A 17,919-nucleotide genomic window follows, 5' to 3' on the forward strand; every position below is an offset into this window, starting at 1 on the left:
AGGTGTGTATGCAGGTCTTCATGTCTGACATATCCATGCAGGGAATTGAATTATGTGAGAGAGAGAAGTAATAATTTTAGAGCGTCATAGAGTTGCCTTAAACTATAGCCTAAACACGAGCAAAAGGTGATTCGTTTTGGGGTTATAGAAATACATTTGTATCAAGCTCATAACACATTTATTGTCAGTTAGTGACTCTTATTAATCCTAAATCATGCATGTTTCATAATCGTGTGTGTTGTGTGTGTGCGTAATTTACGTTACCACAGGCACATTTGCCTCTGTGATTGCCCTGGGAAGTTATTGAGCAACAAATTGATTAACCTTAAACCTACACATGTTTAATAAAGTTATTACATCGTTGTCACAGTAATGTTAGTGCCATCATTTATTAGTTAGACTTATTCGTTTGATTTATTAGGGTTAATTGTATATGTTATTAGGCTATGGATGGCCTATATTGGATTGTTTGTCTCGAGACAGTCGCCCTAGTTGGAAAGGAAAGTCAGATCGGTCAATGGTGACTATGTCATTTTAATTCATTGGCCCAACTCCGAATCCGACTTATTTACAGCACACATCCCTGGCAGAGTACAGGAGAAGGCTATTCTATAGTATAAATGCTGTCTTTAAACGGATTAGCGTGGGATGCCAATCGTGCCCATGAGAGAGTGAACAGTGCCACTTTGCACACCTTGGACACAGGGTCCAAAATCACATCTTCGCTTCGTTCTTGAGAGGATGGACACAGCTGTTGCCATGTTGCTTCAGTAGGCTAAACAAAAAACTTGAACAATCAATTGGACTTGTATGGACCACTAATCCAGGAAAGAATGTAGGTGTCTGTATTTTAGCCAGCTACGATCCATCATGTGAAACACCCGGATGTTGCATTTCAAGGATGTTTGTGGTAGGCTAAATCTCTGAGGTTATGTGTACTTTATTAAATGTAGTAAAATAATTTTGATTGAACGTTTAGGCTATTATTCCACTTCTATTGTGTTGGGTTTAGAACGGAGTTTCAATGTGGATAAGAGAATGCAAAAAGCAGAGGAACAGCCCGAAGGTAAATACAGCCCTATGATGCTTTTGACTAATTCGTCTCTTTGGAGCGCTGCGCTGTTGGGAAGAAGCTTGTGCGCTCTTCTATCGTCTTGTGTCGGTGTTATCGCATGTGTCTCGTGTGACCTGGAGTCCTATGCTTTCCATTTGTTTTGTGCTGAGAACGTCTCAAATGTTCTTGTTTTTTATTAGCAGTATACTTCACTGATGTCTAGGTAATATATTTGAAAAATCATCTGTCCCTTAAACTTAGTCGTAAGAAAAGGTAGGTTTATTTGTGGATTAATTTGATGGATATTTGGACTATGAATTCTAGTCTAGTTGAGAGGAAGCGTGGAATTCTGTACATATAAGTAATTAAGTTGTATTTGTCAGTACATTTGATATTTTGTTATTTTAATCTTTATCTTTACTCTGCATTGTTGGAAAGGGACCGTAATTAAGCATTTCACTGTTAGTCTACAGCTGTTGTCTACGATTGGATTTTATTTAAAACAATCTAGACTGACTCAGTTTTGCATCAACAGTTTGTGCACATGCATCCGCGACAGATGTTGGATCAATTCATTTGTTGTTAGGATTATGTAAAACATTTCACAGCATGTGACAACAGAAATAATTGTTTTCCCCCACATTATTTTCATTTTTTTCTATCATTTTCTCTTTTATGTAGCATCCATATGGTGTACTGAGCACTGACCAGCCTTCCCTTGTATCTTTTGTGTTTTCCTTAGTTGTCAAGGGAATGCTCCCTGTTCAGCTTACCCCCCAATCAAACAATAACAACATCACTATCCTGTCCAAGGATTTCATTGCTTTGATTACAGTTTGCCATTCTGATCAGCTCACCTCAAAATTCATGTTTGCCGATATAAATAACATTTAGTGGTTTTCTGAGACTTACATTTAAAAAAAAAAGAAGAATTAGATACAACACTAACTAGGCATACACACTAAATTAAGCACAATCACTACACTTGTGGGCATTGTAATGTCTCCCTGTGATCTGCATGAAAACAAATGGCATTAAATGGTTCATTTCAATATTTATGTGTCACGTGGCGACTTGTTGGTTAAAAGCATGGCTAGAGGAGGGTTCTGCAGGTTTGGAGCACTGAAATTCACTGCACAGATCGACTGGTGAGGTCACTGTCACTGAATGTCACACAGTTTGTATTGATGCCTCTCTCCCTTCCTCTCTCTTTCCCCTGGTTCAATCACCATTCTCTCACCTTCACCTTCCCTTTACTCTCTGGCTTACACCTTTCTCTGCTCACCCCCTCTCTCTACCCTGACCCCTCCTCTCTCACTCTCCCCCTTATCATTCTCTCCTCAGGGGCACAATATGCCAGCAGCACCAGAGCCCCTCCCCCTGGTGATACGCCGGCCCTCTGGTCAGAAAACCCCTCCCAGCCCGAGTCCTGCCGCCAGACCGGCACTATCTCCTGGCAGGCCGAGATCCATGCTGCTCGTAACTCCCAGGGCGACGTCTCCCAGAGCATGAGCGCCCGCAACTCTGTCCCTGGGGCCACGCCTGCACCGGTAGGCTCGTTGTCACAGAGGAAGAGGCAACAGTACGCCAAGAGCAAGAAGCAGGGCGGCTCCACCAACAGCAGGCCGCCCAGGGCCCTGTTCTGCCTCACCCTCAACAATCCCATCCGCAGAGCCTGCATCAGCCTCGTGGAGTGGAAGTATCCTTTCTGGGGCTCTCAATGGAGATATACAGGGACTCTCTGTGTCCACACATGGAAAACACCTGTTGACGTTGGACTATTAGTTTACAGGCGAAAGCAGTTCATAATAGTAATTATGCCAAGTTTCATCCCCGATAGTTAGCATCAGGCCCCTTCCAAGCAACAAACAAACAAGCTTTCAGTAACAAAATCATTTATGTTGCAGTCTCCATAGTAAGTCTTTTCTCTTCTTCAGCTGAAAACAGTCTATCAGACCAGACCCCAGGTGGAAACAGTCTATCAGACCAGACCCCAGGTGGAAACAGTCTATCAGACCAGACCCCAGGTGGAAACAGTCTATCAGACCAGACCCCAGGTGGAAACAGTCTATCAGACCAGACCCCAGGTGGTAACAGTCTATCAGACCAGACCCCAGGTGGAAACAGTCTATCAGACCAGACCCCAGGTGGAAACAGTCTATCAGACCAGAACCCAGGTGGAAACAGTCTAAAGAGTTAATTTGAGTTTAGTTCTGAATGCAGCCATCACAGAAAGTATCCAGTGTGTTTTCTAAAGATGATGCATTAAGACAATCCCATGATGAGTAATTTCTCTACCATATATCAAAATGATAATGTTGCTGTATTTAAACATGTTTGCTTTGATCATTGTTTTTTTTACTTCATAAGATCCAAGATAATTTCTGGATTTCCCCCCTACCTTTACATGACTGCAATGTCTTCTATCTATTTATGCTTACGTATTTACTGTGTACTTTGAACATTGTTCCTTGACCGTGTGCCTCAGACCCTTTGATATCTTTATACTGCTCTCTATTTTTGCCAACTGTGTGGCCTTAGCTGTTTACATCCCCTTCCCTGAGGACGACTCCAACTCCACCAACCACGACCTGGTGAGTAGTCTATTCAAGTCTACAGTATAGCTGGGCTTCAGGAAGTGAAAAGGGTCTATTGTATTTCTGTGATAATTTTTTTCTTCTTCTATTGAATACTGAATTGACCATGGCATGGATGGACCATGTTACACCTTCATCAGAGTACTTCTGCGGAAGCAGGGTACATTCAGGAATTGCACTGTTTTATGGCTGAAACGCGTTGGTTCTACTTTTAATAATAAAGAAGCTTTTCATTTAATTCCATTGTCCTCCAAGAGTTTCTGAATCTCTTCTCTACTTCTGTACCCTGTATGGCGTCTGTATGGCGTCAGGGGTTTCCTGACACCATATGGTAATGTATCATGCTTCTTTTGTTGACATAAACGGTATGCTACGCTAGTCTGTTCTGGAGGTCATCTGTCCTGTGTGTCACACCCAGTCTCTTCCACATACAGTAGTGAGGGCTTGGAGATGAGAAACCTGTCAGTTTGTTTATGGTGCTGATATAATCACACACACAGACTGTGTGTGCAGTGCAGCATAACAGCAACGAGTCATTTAAAATGATGAAATAGAATTATTTACAATGAGCAGTTATAATTAGAATTAAAATGATAGTTCTATGACCAGTTATATGTCAATCAACAGTCTTTAACAGGGATCAGAAAACAGATGATAATTAACGAGATGTAACAGGTGCCTGTCAAATGTCTTATTCAATTCCATGTTGACACACAGAGCTGTGTACTTGTGTGATAGACTGACCATCTAGCTCAGTTCTATTCCATCTCCCAGCATGCACTGTATATCCGATGGCATGCCAGTCTCTAGAAATAAACTACAAATCAATTTGAGCGTCAAGGCCTCTAACTGTTAGAATGTGAAAAGATGTCCGTCCTCTTTAGATGATTTATACTGGAAGACACATGCCCAGACACATGCCCATGATCCCTAAACAGATGGAGGAAACAGAGTATTAACGCTCCCCAAGTCTCTAGTCAGCAGCATCTCATGTCCAACCTTCATTTGATGGTTTTCACTATTCTGAGTTCTCGTCAGAATAAACAAAAGCAGGAAGGAAATCATATCATATATTGATGTTGTAAATTCCTGGTGGTATAAGTCTGTTTTGAAGACATTTTGAGAGAGAATTGTACAGCGTCACCGCCTCTTGTTTCTTGTGTATGACTTGTATAGAAGCAGTAGGCAGTATTATGTCGGCAGTGGAAGACGCTGATTCCGCCATCATGGTTATTATTGAAGTGAAAGCTAGAGTGAACTGAGTCACTGATTGGTTTTCCCTTAGGACAGTAGTTAGTATAATTTTAGAAATATTTGACCTATCAACATCTGAGGATTTCTACTGTGAAACCGTAGAGATTCTGGTGATTGGGACGTTAACTTCCTGTCTTTGTTAAAGCAGATCGTTTATGGTATCTAAAGTCTTTCTGGGAAATGTGGTTTTAGATTTCTTTGAACCTGTTGTGTGAGTTGGCATGAGTTAGCTACTTTCCAGTGTCAGACAGACAGACAGACAGACAGACAGACAGACAGACAGACAGACAGTTGCATCAACTCAGAGGAGCCTGCATCATATGGCCTTTCCTTGTCTGCTCTCACAATAACATTACTGAACAGGGAGGGGTGTGTCTGTGTGTGATTAATATGCTAGCATGAATTAAACCTAAACCAACAGGTGTGTGTGTGTCTGTGAAAGGTCCCAATCTGTCAACCTTGAATACACTCTGTCTTAGGGGGTAATCGACATTCAAACACTGTAATGGATCAGTAGAAGTTCAGATCGGGAGCATGAATGAGTGTGTGTCTTGAGGAGGATTGAGTGTCCTGCTGTGTGATGGTCTCTTAGGGGCTTGAGACCTTCTCCCTCTCAGTGTGTAACATTGAGCATGACTACTCACGCCAGTGTGGCTCTTTATCTGTGGGAATATGTGCAAGTAACTAGGAATATCCTAGTTTGAGTGTGTGTGTGTGTGTGTGTGTGTGTGTGCGTGCTCACACGTGTGTCTCTGTGATTGTGTGTGTGGCCAGGTTTGGAGGATTAAGCTGTGCTGTGGATTAGTGGGCAGTAGATGAGGTTGTGCAGAGGGAGGGGGAGAGAAAGAGAGGGAGAGGGGAAGGGTGTAGGCCGCGAGAGTGGGCAGGGTCTAGGCTGGGAGAGGGGGCAGGGTGAGAGGGAGCAGGGTGTAGGCCAGGAGAGGGAGAGGGGGCAAGGTGTAGGCCAGGAGAGGGAGAGGAGGCAGGGTGTAGGCCGCAGGTCGCGCGTGGGAGGTGGGTCTGTGGAATAAAGGAGGGTTTAACAGTGGATAATGTGACTGTCTCTGTTTGGGTCTGACCCCTGCTGTGGATCTGGCTGTGGCTGAATGATGATTAGGATCATATTCGGCTTGGCTATGATTTGGTGGGTACTTATACTTATGACATGTCCTTTGACCACTAGCATACTGCATGGCCAATTCATAGAATTCATAATCCAATGAGCGAGCCAGGAGCCAACAGTTACAGCAGAAACAAACAGTATATGTATGTACTGTATGTATGTATATTTTTTACTGCTCTAGGGATATAATTATTGTTTGCATAACCTTATTTATTATTGATTTTTATCTATTAAAAAACTTTTTATGCGATGCGCACTGCAGAGAACACCGGAAAAAGAATTAGCTCTGAATTATTGCAGTGAATTATTGTAATGTTTGGTTATTTGTCAATTAATCCCATAAGGGATGTTTTGCCAACTGGCGATTTGACACAAAAATAAAATGTCATTAATTCATTTTTAAATAAACATTTAATTTAACAGTTCAATAACACTGGAAAGACAATCCAAATAAAACCACCAAAGACTGATGTTTACTGTCCTTTGTGTTACTCTGTTTGGGGATTTTATTCCCCAGAGATACTTTTCATGTAGATAACAATTGTTTATGGGTGGTTTATTTGATTATGTGTTATCAAGGTCTCAGTTTAGGATAGGATGGCTGAATCCGTCCAATCACCAAATATTTAGACCGTATGTTAGTTGGGATCTGAGATAAAGCTTTTTTAAATGTTATTGTCACTCAATGAGTTGTAAGGGAGAGTGGCACAGCAGTCTAAGACACTGCAGCTCAGTGCAGAGGCTTCATTACTGTCCCTGGTTCGAAACCAGGCTGTATCACATCCGGCCGTGATTGGGAGTTCCATAGGGTGGCGCACAATTGGCCCAGTGTCGTCCGGGGTAGGCCGTCATTGTAAATAAGAATTTGTTCTTATCTGACTTGCCGAGGTAAATAAATAAAAAGTAAGGGGTTTTGGGCTGCATTCCCATTCTGAGCCTAACAGACGTTGTCTTGGAGAAAAAGGCGTAAAGCCATGTTATTGTTTTAAAAGGTTGTCCTGTCTTAGCGGGAGAATTTGCCTTCACTGCATTTAGAACCAAGTGTGTGTGTGTGTGTGTGTGTTTCCGTATAATATGTGTGTGTGTTATACATGACATATTCAACAAACAGCATTCTGTGCAGACAAAATGTATCGTGTGTGTTTGTGTGTGTGTGTGTGTGTGTGTGTGTTATTCCCGAAGAAAATGTCAGGTTGCGTCTTACTCTCTGTTAGGGATTAAAGGTTTTGCCGGAAAGGAGAGGAAATGAGACTCAGGCTAAACAGCATACTGGCCATGTGCGTGTGTGTGAGAGCGAGAGCGAGATAGAAAGATAGAGGCAGACTTTTTTGGTGAATGTGTTAAGAGGATTTCTTTATTCCGCTGTAAGACTCCCTGTCTCACTGTTTCTTTCTTTCTCTTGAAGTCTGATAGATTGACTACCTACTAAAAACTTTAGTACTGGGTTGTAAAATCTATCTAATTTGAAAAATGGAAATGTTGGCTGAGCTACAGTGGCCAGCTTGTGTACGAACAGTACTTCTCCAGGATGGTTAGTTCTATTATTTTGGTGGGGTTCCCACTTTCCACTGTTTGGGTTGTGTTACTCAAATCAAAGTTTATTTGTCAAACTCACAGGTTACAGAATAGTATACTCAGTACAATGAAATGCTTACTTGTCAGCTCTCCTCTCAATAGAGCAACAGTTACAAAATAAGTACAGTATAGTTAAGTGCATGGTTATAATGCTACTCTAAGAACACAGGTGTTAGTATGAAAGGTCTTATCCCCATTTAAGACCACGTACACCGAGTGTACAAAACATTAGGAACACCTGCTCTTTCCATGACAGACTGACCAGGTGTATCCAGGTGAAAGCTATGATCCCTTATTAATGTCACTTGTTAAATCCACTTCAATCAGTGTAGATGAAGGGGAGGAGACATGTTAGAGAAGGATGTTTAAGCCTTGAGATAATTGAAACATGGATTGTGTATGTGTGCCATTCAGAGGTTGAATGGGCAAGACAAAAGATTGAAGTGCCTTTGAACGGGGTATGGTAGTAGGTGCCAGGCGCACCGGTTTGAGTATGTCAAGAACTGCAACGCTGCTGGGTTTTTCACACTCAACAGTTTCCCGTGTGTATCAAGAATGGTCCACCACCCAGAGGACATCCAGCCAACTTGACACAAATGAGGGAAGTATTGGAGTCAACATGGGGCAGCATCCCTGTGGAATGATTTTGACACCTTGTAGAGTCCGTCCTAACGAAGTGAGGCTCTTCTGAGGGCAAAAAGGGGTGCAACTCAATATTAGGAAGCTTGATGTTCATTGTTGTTCACTATAATAGTACAGTACAGTTTCAACTGGGGCTTGGGAGGGTGGCAGTGCTGAGAGCAGATATCCATTGATTGTATCGTGTTCCCAGAGCTGTGGTGCGTGACAGGGTATGAGGCTGGGCGAGGCTCTGCACCCCAGGCAGCATTATTACAGCCTCATTTCAGCTTGTGCCTCATTACAAACAGGAATTGCTCTGCTGTCCTCGGGGGGAGCCGGCCGCTTCGAGACCAACACACTGAGCCTGGATGCTTTAAAATTAGACACACTCACACGTAGTACACGTGCACCATGCGGACACACACATGTAGTACACGTGCACCATGCGGACACACACATGTAGTACACGTGCATCATGCGGACACACATGTAGTACACGTGCATCATGCGGACACACACGTAGTACACGTGCATCATGCGGACACACACATGTAGTACACGTGCATCATGCGGACACACACATGTAGTACACGTGCACCATGCGGACACACACACCGTGTACACGTGCACCATGTGGACACACACACACGTACACAAATCCTACATCTTAAGCACACATGCACGTACACACACTTTGACACTATATTAATAGTTTAGGGAATGCTATATATTTACCCTCACGCCAGAGGAAAACACTGTTCTCAGTCCCCTCACTAGATAACCTAAATGTTACCACAGCGGAGTGTGTGGGCAGGCGTCTTACAGCAGACTGGTCAGGGCTCACAGCCAGCAGTCAGCAGTCAGAGACATGAATGACAACAACACACTGTACAACACAACACAAAGACAGCTTCTCTCTTCCCCGGGGCTGTGGAGAACAGAAGCAAATGTTTGCATGCAGAACTTGTTTACATTATCATTCATTTCAACTTAATTGTGTGAGAATGTTCTCCTTTTTCCAGTGTGGCTTTTGACGCTCTAAATAATTACAAGGTCAACACATATCCTTGTGTGTATCTGGATGAAATCGAGAGGAGGACCAGCACTTACTGTTCCATTCCCTCCTGTTTTCCACAGTATTACCCTCACACTGTGATCACGCATGCAGTGTGTGTGTGTGTGTGTGTGTGTGGATAGTCAATAGAATTTTGTCCCGCAGAGTGGGTCTTTGGTCTGGGTGAGGTGTCAACAATTTTTCGTCGCTGGTGCTTTTAGGTCTTGTGAAATGTCAACAGCATTTGGCTTCACGCGTGTTAGTCTCATGTAACTTATTTTGTTTTGTGAAATGTCAACGGAGGATCTGTAGCAGTCACTGTATGTCCAGGCCCTAAAGTGGTCTGTGTTTTTGATGTTTTATTGTCACATACGTGGGTGTGTGTATATTCTATCCTATTGTTGCCTAAGAGTCCCAAAAAAAACTTGTCAGATCCATCACATGACCATGTGGTCAAGCTGCCCTCATGGTTTCAGTTCCTCTGACAATAGTCATGTTCTGGTGGATGGGGATGTAGTGGCCCTGGTTCAGTCATTTTATCTCTCTGGTGGATGGGGATGTAGTGGCCCTGGTTCGGTCATTTTATCTCTCTGGTGGATGGGGATGTAGTGGCCCTGGTTCGGTCATTTTATCTCTTTGTGAGATGGGGATGGGGGATAATGATAGGGATGATGATGAAGACGGAGATGTTGGGTGATGATGTGGATGAGAATTCTGCTGCTGATGGTGACGATGATGACGATGATGGAATGGAAGGATTGTAAACAGTGTGCTAGCTGTGAGAGAGCTCTGTTTTAATCCTGCCTTCTAAAGCCCAGTGAGAGCGGATTACTGCAGCCTAATGCCTGTGCAGCTGGAACGTGCCTGGCTGCCTGCAGCCTGATGCCTGTGCAGCTGGAACGTGCCTGGCTGCCTGCAGCCTGATGCCTGTGCAACTGGAACGTGCCTGGCTGCCTGCAGCCTGATGCCTGTGCAACTGGAACGTGCCTGGCTGCCTGCAGCCTGATGCCTGTGCAGCTGGAACGTGCCTGGCTGCCTGCAGCCTGATGCCTGTGCAGCTGGAACGTGCCTGGCTGCCTGCAGCCTGATGCCTGTGCAGCTGGAACGTGCCTGGCTGCCTGCAGCCTGATGCCTGTGCAGCTGGAACGTGCCTGGCTGCCTGCAGCCTGATGCCTGTTACACCATTTTGTCATCAAATGTCCTCTGTCATCAATCTCTCTCTGTTGTCAGAGAGTCATCCTCTCATTTCCTTTCTCAGCTGTTTCCTCACTCACTCACTCAATCACAAAGTCACTTTTCTGGACCCATGATAATGGGTTATGGGGATAGAGGGATGGAGGGAGCAGTGATTAGGTTGGAATGGGTTTGACTTGAGGATTGGGAGGGTTTGATTTGATTTATTAGGATCCCCATTAGCCGACGCCAATGGAGACAGCTAGTCTTACTGGGGCCCGATATATATTGAAAAATACATTACAGACAAGACTTTACAATTTACATACACACACTACATGTTCATGTTTTTAAATGTATCTATTAGTTCTACATACATGTCAGTACATACACACAACAAGTAGGTCACATGGGGGAGAGGCGTTGTGCCGTGAGGTGTTGCTTTATTTGTTTTTTAAACCAGGTTTGCTGTTCTCTTGCGCTGTATAAGATGGAAGCGAGTTCCATGTCTCATTGCTCTGTATAATACTGTACGTTTCCTTGAATTTGTTCTGGACCTGGGGACTGTGAAAAGACCCCTGGTGGCATGTCTGGTGGGGTAAGTGTGTGTGTTGATGTATGTAAGTTGACTATGCAAACAATTTGGAATATCTAACACATGAATGTTTCTTATAATAACAAGAAGTGATGCAGTCAGTGTTTCCTCAACTCTTAGCCAAAACAGACTGGCATGCATAGTATTAATATTAGCCCTGAAGAGCAAGACGTGCCACTCTGTTCTTGACCAGCTGCTGCTTAACTAGGTCTTTCTTTGCAGCACTTGACCATGTGATGACAATAATCAAGATAAGATAAAACTAGAGCCTGCAGGACTTGCTTTGTGGAGTGTGGTGTCAAAAAAGCAGATCATCTCTTCATTACGGACAGACCTCTCCCCATCTCCCCAACCATTGAATCTATATGTTTTGACCATGACAGTTTACAATCTAAGGTAATGGCAAGTCATTTAATCTCCTCAACTTGTTCATTACCAGATACAGCTGAGGTTTAGAATTTAGGGAATGATTTGTACCAAATACAATGCTCTTAGTTTTAGAGATGTTCAGGACCAGTTTTTTACTGGCGCCCCATTGCAAAACAGACTGCAACTCTTTGTTAAGGGTTTCAGTGACTTCATTAGCTATGTTTGCTGATGGGTATATGGTTGAATCATCAGCATACATGGACACACATGCTTTGTTTAATGCCAGTGGCAGGTAATTGGTAAAAATAGAAAAGAGTAGAGGGCCTAGAGAGCTGCCCTGCGGTACACCACACTTTACATGTTTGACATTAGAGAAGCTTCCATTAAAGAACACTCTCTGAGTTGTATTAGATAGCTCTGCCATATCCAGGATATGGCAATCTGAGGTTGAAAAGCCATAACACATACGTTTTCTCAACAAAAGGTTATGGTCAATAATATCAAAGGCTGCACTGAAATCTAACAGTACAGCTCCCACAATCTTATTTTTATGAATTTCTTTCAACCAATCATCGTCATTTGTGTCAGTGCGGTACATGTTGAGTGCCCGTCTCTATAAGCATGCCAAATGTCTGTTGTTAATTTGTTTACAGAGAAATAGCATTGTAGTTGGTCAAGCACATTTTTTTCCAAGTTTGCTAAGAGCTTGCAGCAAGCTGATAGGTCTGCTGTTAGAACCAGTAAAGGCCGCTTTACCGCTCTTGGGTTCCCTTCCAGGCCTGAGGACAAAGACTTTCCTCTAGGCTCAGATTAAAAATATGACAGATACGAGTGGCTATAGAGTCAGCTACCATCCTCAGTAGGTTTCCATCTAAGTTGTCAATGCCAGGAGGTGTGTCATTATTGATCGATAACAATTCTTTTTCCAGCTCTCCTACACTAACTTTACAAAATTCAAACTTGCAGTGCTTTTTTTCATTATTCGTTTTTTTATACATGAGTACGATAGCTCACTGTTCGTTGCTGGCATTTCCTGCGTAAGTTTACCCACTTTGCCAATTAAGTAATCATTAAAATAATTGGCAACATCAAATGTTTTTGTGATGAAGAAGCCATCTGATTCAATGAAAGATGGAGTTGAATTTGTCTTTCTGAAGATAGCTTTTGTTTTTCCTCCTCTCTGGTCGTTAACCACATAAGGCCATCCACACAGGGTCAGTCACAGTCACGTTCTCCTCTCCTTCAGTCTTAAACCAGCTCCCCAAACGCACCCAGTCACCAGCCAAACCGATGTAATGTTGTGACATTAGGTGGCCTTGGGTCTGGGACTAAAACACCAGAATGTGACTTTAATAAGAGCAGGGCTTAACCCCTGTCCTCGCAGGCTGGCCAGGAAGCAGATGCCACGACCAGGTTGTCCAGCCTGTCCCTGTTGTCATGCCCTGTTGGCACACAGACACCCGAGCAACAGAGGTTTAGGGTTAAACTGCAACAGCAAGTCAGTGGGCATTCTTTGGGACCTGGCTGGCACATTTCTCAGAGGTGTTATGTAACCTGTATTTTCCACGTAACATCAACAATTGAAAATAGTACATTAACGTTATTTAGATGAGGGAATTACATGTCAAAAGACAATTTACATTTGTCAAAAAAGTTTTACATTTACTGATCATTTCAATCGTTTCAGCTCTACGTTAAACAATTTAAAGAGGGTTATGAATAAATTATTTTCAGAGTAAAATTAACAATTAAAATTGAATCATGGTCCATATCAGTTGGGTCAAAATAAAACATAATATCAGTCTTCCAAATAAATATTAACACTAATAACATTCAAAGGATTTTTTTTTAAAATAAATTGTTTATAAATAAAACATATCAGTCTTCCAAATTAACATTAACACTAATAACATTAACGTCCGTATTTACAGCAATGTGATTTAAGTAAATGCAGTGGTTTAGTTACTGTGGTTAAGGATCAGAATGGAGTTTTGTAGGGGGTGCTTGTATTGGTTGATATCTGCCCTTGCTTGTAGTATTTTATCTCTGTGATGAAGGGCTCAATGTCATAGGATCATACTGTAAAATATGTAAAATGAGAAGGAGCTACAGATGAATAAACACACAGTACACAGACTTACATAAACACAGATGCGCATACACACAAACACACCGCACACACCACACAACACAGTGCTGTGTTGGCTTTGAGCTTCTGTGTGTGTGTCTGTGTGGTGTGTATGCGCGTCTGCGTTTATGAAAGTGTGTGTACTGTGTATTTATTCATCTGTTGCTCCTTCTCATTTTACATAAAGTGTCCTGCTACCATGACAACTGTGTCCATGGAGACTTGAGGGTGTCTGGGAGGAAGTGCTTGCCTCTGAGACTCTCTTTAACCAGGAAGAGCGATGAAGTGAAGCTGCTCTGCTCTGCTCTATCTGCTGCTCGCCTGCCTGCACACTCACTCTACTGTCTTCTCCACAACATAACCTGGCTGTGCCGGTGCATAAATATATGAATCAATGAATCAATCAAATGTCACAAAGTGCTTTATAGAAACCCAGCCTAAAACCCCAAAGAGCAAGCAATGCAGATGCAGAAGCACAGTGGCTAGGAAAAACTCCCTAGAAGGAAGGAACCTAGGAATAAAACGAGAGGAACCAGGCTCCGAGGGGTGGCCAGTGCTCTTCTGCTTTTCTGACTATATTGGATAGAGATTTAAAACCCATTCACGTCCTTGTACTATATTTAGTACAATATCAAAATGCACCACTGAACAAATTATGTTTGGTGTAAATGCATGCAATTTGGTGTCAAAGAGGACAGGCCACATTGACATTTTATTCTACAATGTAGAAAATAGTAAAAATAAAGAAAAACCCTTGAATGAGCAGGTGTGTCCAAATTTTTGACTGGTACTGTATATAAAAACAATATGTAAAGAAATCCACGCACACTAGTTTACGTTGCAGTGAGTATGACAACATCCAACTTCAAATGCAGCTCATGCAAGTTAACAAACACGTTCAGATGTCATCGGATGATTGATTACCTAGAAGCTAGAAAGCCGGCGAGGCAAGGTCAAATATCACAAATAGAGCTAGATAAAGCCAGAACAATAATATACTTGTTGAACATAGCTATAGCCATCAGTCATGCATGTTTTCAGGATAATCACTCACTCACTGTTAAGTTTGTCAATGTCCCGACATCAGCGTTAGCTATTCTGCTACAGAACCTTTTGATGCGAGGATGCGTGTGCATCACTTGAACGTGACATTTGCTTGCAAACATAAAATGTCTCTATATAAGATGTTTGTCTGTGACTCTATTTATGCTGTTATTAATGTCTTGGCTTATGGTGCTTGACCAAGATCAAATATGTTTTTAGATCATTTTATTAATGTACTCTGTTGACATTGTGCGGATTGTGAATCCAGCACTAAAAATACACTGAACAAAAATATAAACGCAACATGCAACAAATTCTAAGATTTTATTGAGTTCCTGGAAATCAGTCAATTTAAGTACATGTATTAGCCCCTAACCTATGGATATCACATGACTGGTAATATAGCGTGCATCTGTTGTTCACAGTTACTTTAATAAAAGTTAGGGGCGTGGATCAGAAAACCAGTCAGTATCTGGTGTGACCACCATTTGCCTCATGCAGCGCGACACATCTCCTTCGCATGAAGTTGATCAGGCTGTTGATTGTGTCCTGTGGAATGTTGTCCCACTCCTCTATAATGGCTGTGCGAAGTTCCTGGATATTGGCGGGAACGTCGATCCAGAGCATCCCAAACATGCACATGTCTGGTAAGTATGCAGGCCATGTAAGAACTGGGACATTTTCAGTTTCCAGGAATTGTGTACAGATCCTTGTGACATGGGGCCATGCATTATCATGCTGAAACATTAGGTGATTGCGGCAGATGAATGGCACAACAATGGGTCTCAGGATCTCGTCACGGTATCTCTGTGCATTCAAATTGCCATCGATAAAATGCAATTGTGTTCATTGTCCATAACTTATGCCTGCCCATACCATAACCCCACCACCACCATGGGAGACTCTGTTCACAACCTTGACATTAGCAAACTGCTTGCCCGCACGATGCCATACACGCTAACAGCCATCAATTGAAACTGGGATTCATCTGTGAAGAGCGCACTTTTCCAGTGTGCCAGTGGTCATCAAAGGGGAGCATTTGCCCACTGAAGTCGATTACGACGCCCATCTGCAGACTGGTCAAGACCCTGGTGAGATTGACGAGCACGCAGATGAGCTTCCCTGAGATGGTTTGTGCAGAAATGTTTGGTTGTGCAAACAAACAGTTTCATCAGTTGTCCGGTTGGCTATCCTGCAGGTGAAGAAGCTGGATGGGGAGGTCCTGGGCTGGCATGGTTACACGTGGTCTGCGGTTGTGAGGCTGGTTGGACGTACTGCCAAATTCTCTAAAACGATGTTGGAGGTGGCTTATGTTATAGAAATAAACATTAAATTATCTGGCAACAGCTCTGGTGGACATTCTTGCAGTCAACATGCCAATTGCACACTGCCTCAAAACTTGAGACATCTGTGACATTGTGTTGTGTGACAAAACTGCGCATTTTAGAGTGGCCTTTTATTGTCCTCAGCACAAGGTGCACCTGTGTAATGATCATTCCGTTTAATCAGCTTGTTGGGAAACCCTGCCCTACACAATTCTTATGGATTGATTGAGGAGATTCAGCTATACCGTTTCTGTAATTTCTTTTATTTCAAGTTTATTTTTTGGGGTCATTTGAATTGGGTCAACCTCCCTCCCTCTTCCCAATTTTTCTCTTTCTTTCTTTCTTTCTTTCTTTCTTTCTTTCTTTCTTTCTTTCTTTCTTTCTTTCTTTCTTTCTTTCTTTCTTTCTTTCTTTCTTTCTTTCTTTCTTTCTTTCTTTCTTTCTTTCTTTCTTTCTTTCTTTCTTTCTTTCTTTCTTTCTTCTCTCTCTCTCTCTCTCTCTCTCTCTTTCTCTCTCTCTCTCTCTCTCTCTCTCTCTCTCTCTCTCTCTCTCTCTCTCTCTCTCTCTCTCTCTCTCTCACACACACACGTACGTGACAATAGATGGATCTTCAGTTCTGCCTCAGGATTGGTTAACCCTCAGTGACTGTACTTCACAGCACATCACCATAACTCTGACCCACTCATCTTTCTGCCTGTTCTCTTTCATTATATGATATAATCAAACTATCTGTTATTAGTAATCATAATATAACCAAGCCTGTTATTCACTGTAAAGGACCACCATGTTCACAATCACTGCAAGGGGTTTGTTAGCAGAAACAATGTAATCTTTATCTGTTTTTCATTTTAATATCTTATTTATCTTTTGTCACTGTGCTTAATAATTCAGATTAATCCAAGTTAACAAATTATTGTATTATTAGTCTTGATCCATTTGGATGAATGGATCAAATTGCCCAGTTCATTAATACAATTACACAGATCTGAGCTGGATGATGTTCAGTCATAATACTGGTTCTTCTCCTCATCTCAGGGCTCTGCTAGAACCCCTCTCAGCTGATATCACTAGTCAGCTCACTGCACATCTGGGTTCAAATACTATTTGAAATCATTTCTAATACTTTATCTGTGCTTGATTGAGCTTGGCTGGTTTAATCGATCAATTGAATAGTCCCAAATCTGGCACTCCAGGGAGGCTAGAGCGAACGCTCAAAGTATTTGAAAGATTTCAAATAGTATTTGAACCCTGGTGTGGCTCATTGTAGCTGAACCACAGAGAAGAGACTCAAACCAAACCATATCCTCTCATCACTTCTGGGTGTAACAGTCCCAGTTTCACTTTGTGGTTAAAGACATAGTAAGATGCTGAGATGATCCCAATCTGCTTTCTGTTGTGTTGTTCTGAGTTGTTGTTGTTGATCGTGATGGTAGTCTCTTTAAACAGCTGCTGTGTGAGCCTAGGAGACAGGGCAGGCCTGTGGAACTTATCATGATGGTGACCCTGGCTGGTCTGTGTGTCACCTGAGGTCAAATTCATATTTTGCTGATCTTATACGATAGATAGTAGGGCCAGGACGATACCAGTATCGCAATATTTTTTTCATGGCAAAAATCGAAACAATATAAACCGTTACATGCTGTATGTAAAATATTGTGTGCTATAGCTTGGAAAATAAATATATGTGACTCTGGATGACAACATAATGATGTTTGTTTCCAACATTAGGGCTGTTTTCCTAAGGAAGTTAAATCCGCTTCGTTTTGTTTCGTTGCCACAAGTAGATAATAAATCCTGTTTGGTTTACCTCTGGTTGTAGGGGATGGAACGGCTGGCAGGATGGAGTCTTAGGGCGTATTTCTCCTGTTGGGCAGGGCAGTCAATGACTGATGCTGTAGAAAACATCTGGTCTCACAGAAAGGACTACATGCATGTAGGAGTGTCGGGTGTGTTTTCTATGGGGTGGTAGTGTGTTTGACTGTATGCATGCACGTGTGTGTGTGTGCG

General features: G+C 42.4%; 1 protein-coding gene across 5 annotated transcripts in view; it reads left to right on the plus strand.

Annotated features, from left to right (window-relative positions):
* The window catches only part of LOC106566685 (voltage-dependent L-type calcium channel subunit alpha-1D), a 93,869-nt gene that overhangs the window by 844 nt on the left and 75,106 nt on the right, over nucleotides 1–17,919 (plus strand). For 4 of the 5 annotated variants that reach the window (XM_045693084.1, XM_045693087.1, XM_045693088.1 and 1 more), the window contains exons 2-3: nucleotides 2,399–2,753; nucleotides 3,543–3,648. In XM_045693084.1, coding sequence (XP_045549040.1) covers nucleotides 2,399–2,753; nucleotides 3,543–3,648 — 461 coding nt within the window. Of the gene's footprint in view, nucleotides 1–505; nucleotides 1,067–2,398; nucleotides 2,754–3,542; nucleotides 3,649–17,919 lie in introns of those variants that run through there. The other variant, XM_045693086.1, reaches the window with a different exon arrangement.

The sequence above is a fragment of the Salmo salar genome, chromosome ssa13 (genome assembly GCF_905237065.1).
Source record: "Salmo salar chromosome ssa13, Ssal_v3.1, whole genome shotgun sequence".
Classification (NCBI taxonomy): domain Eukaryota; kingdom Metazoa; phylum Chordata; class Actinopteri; order Salmoniformes; family Salmonidae; genus Salmo; species Salmo salar.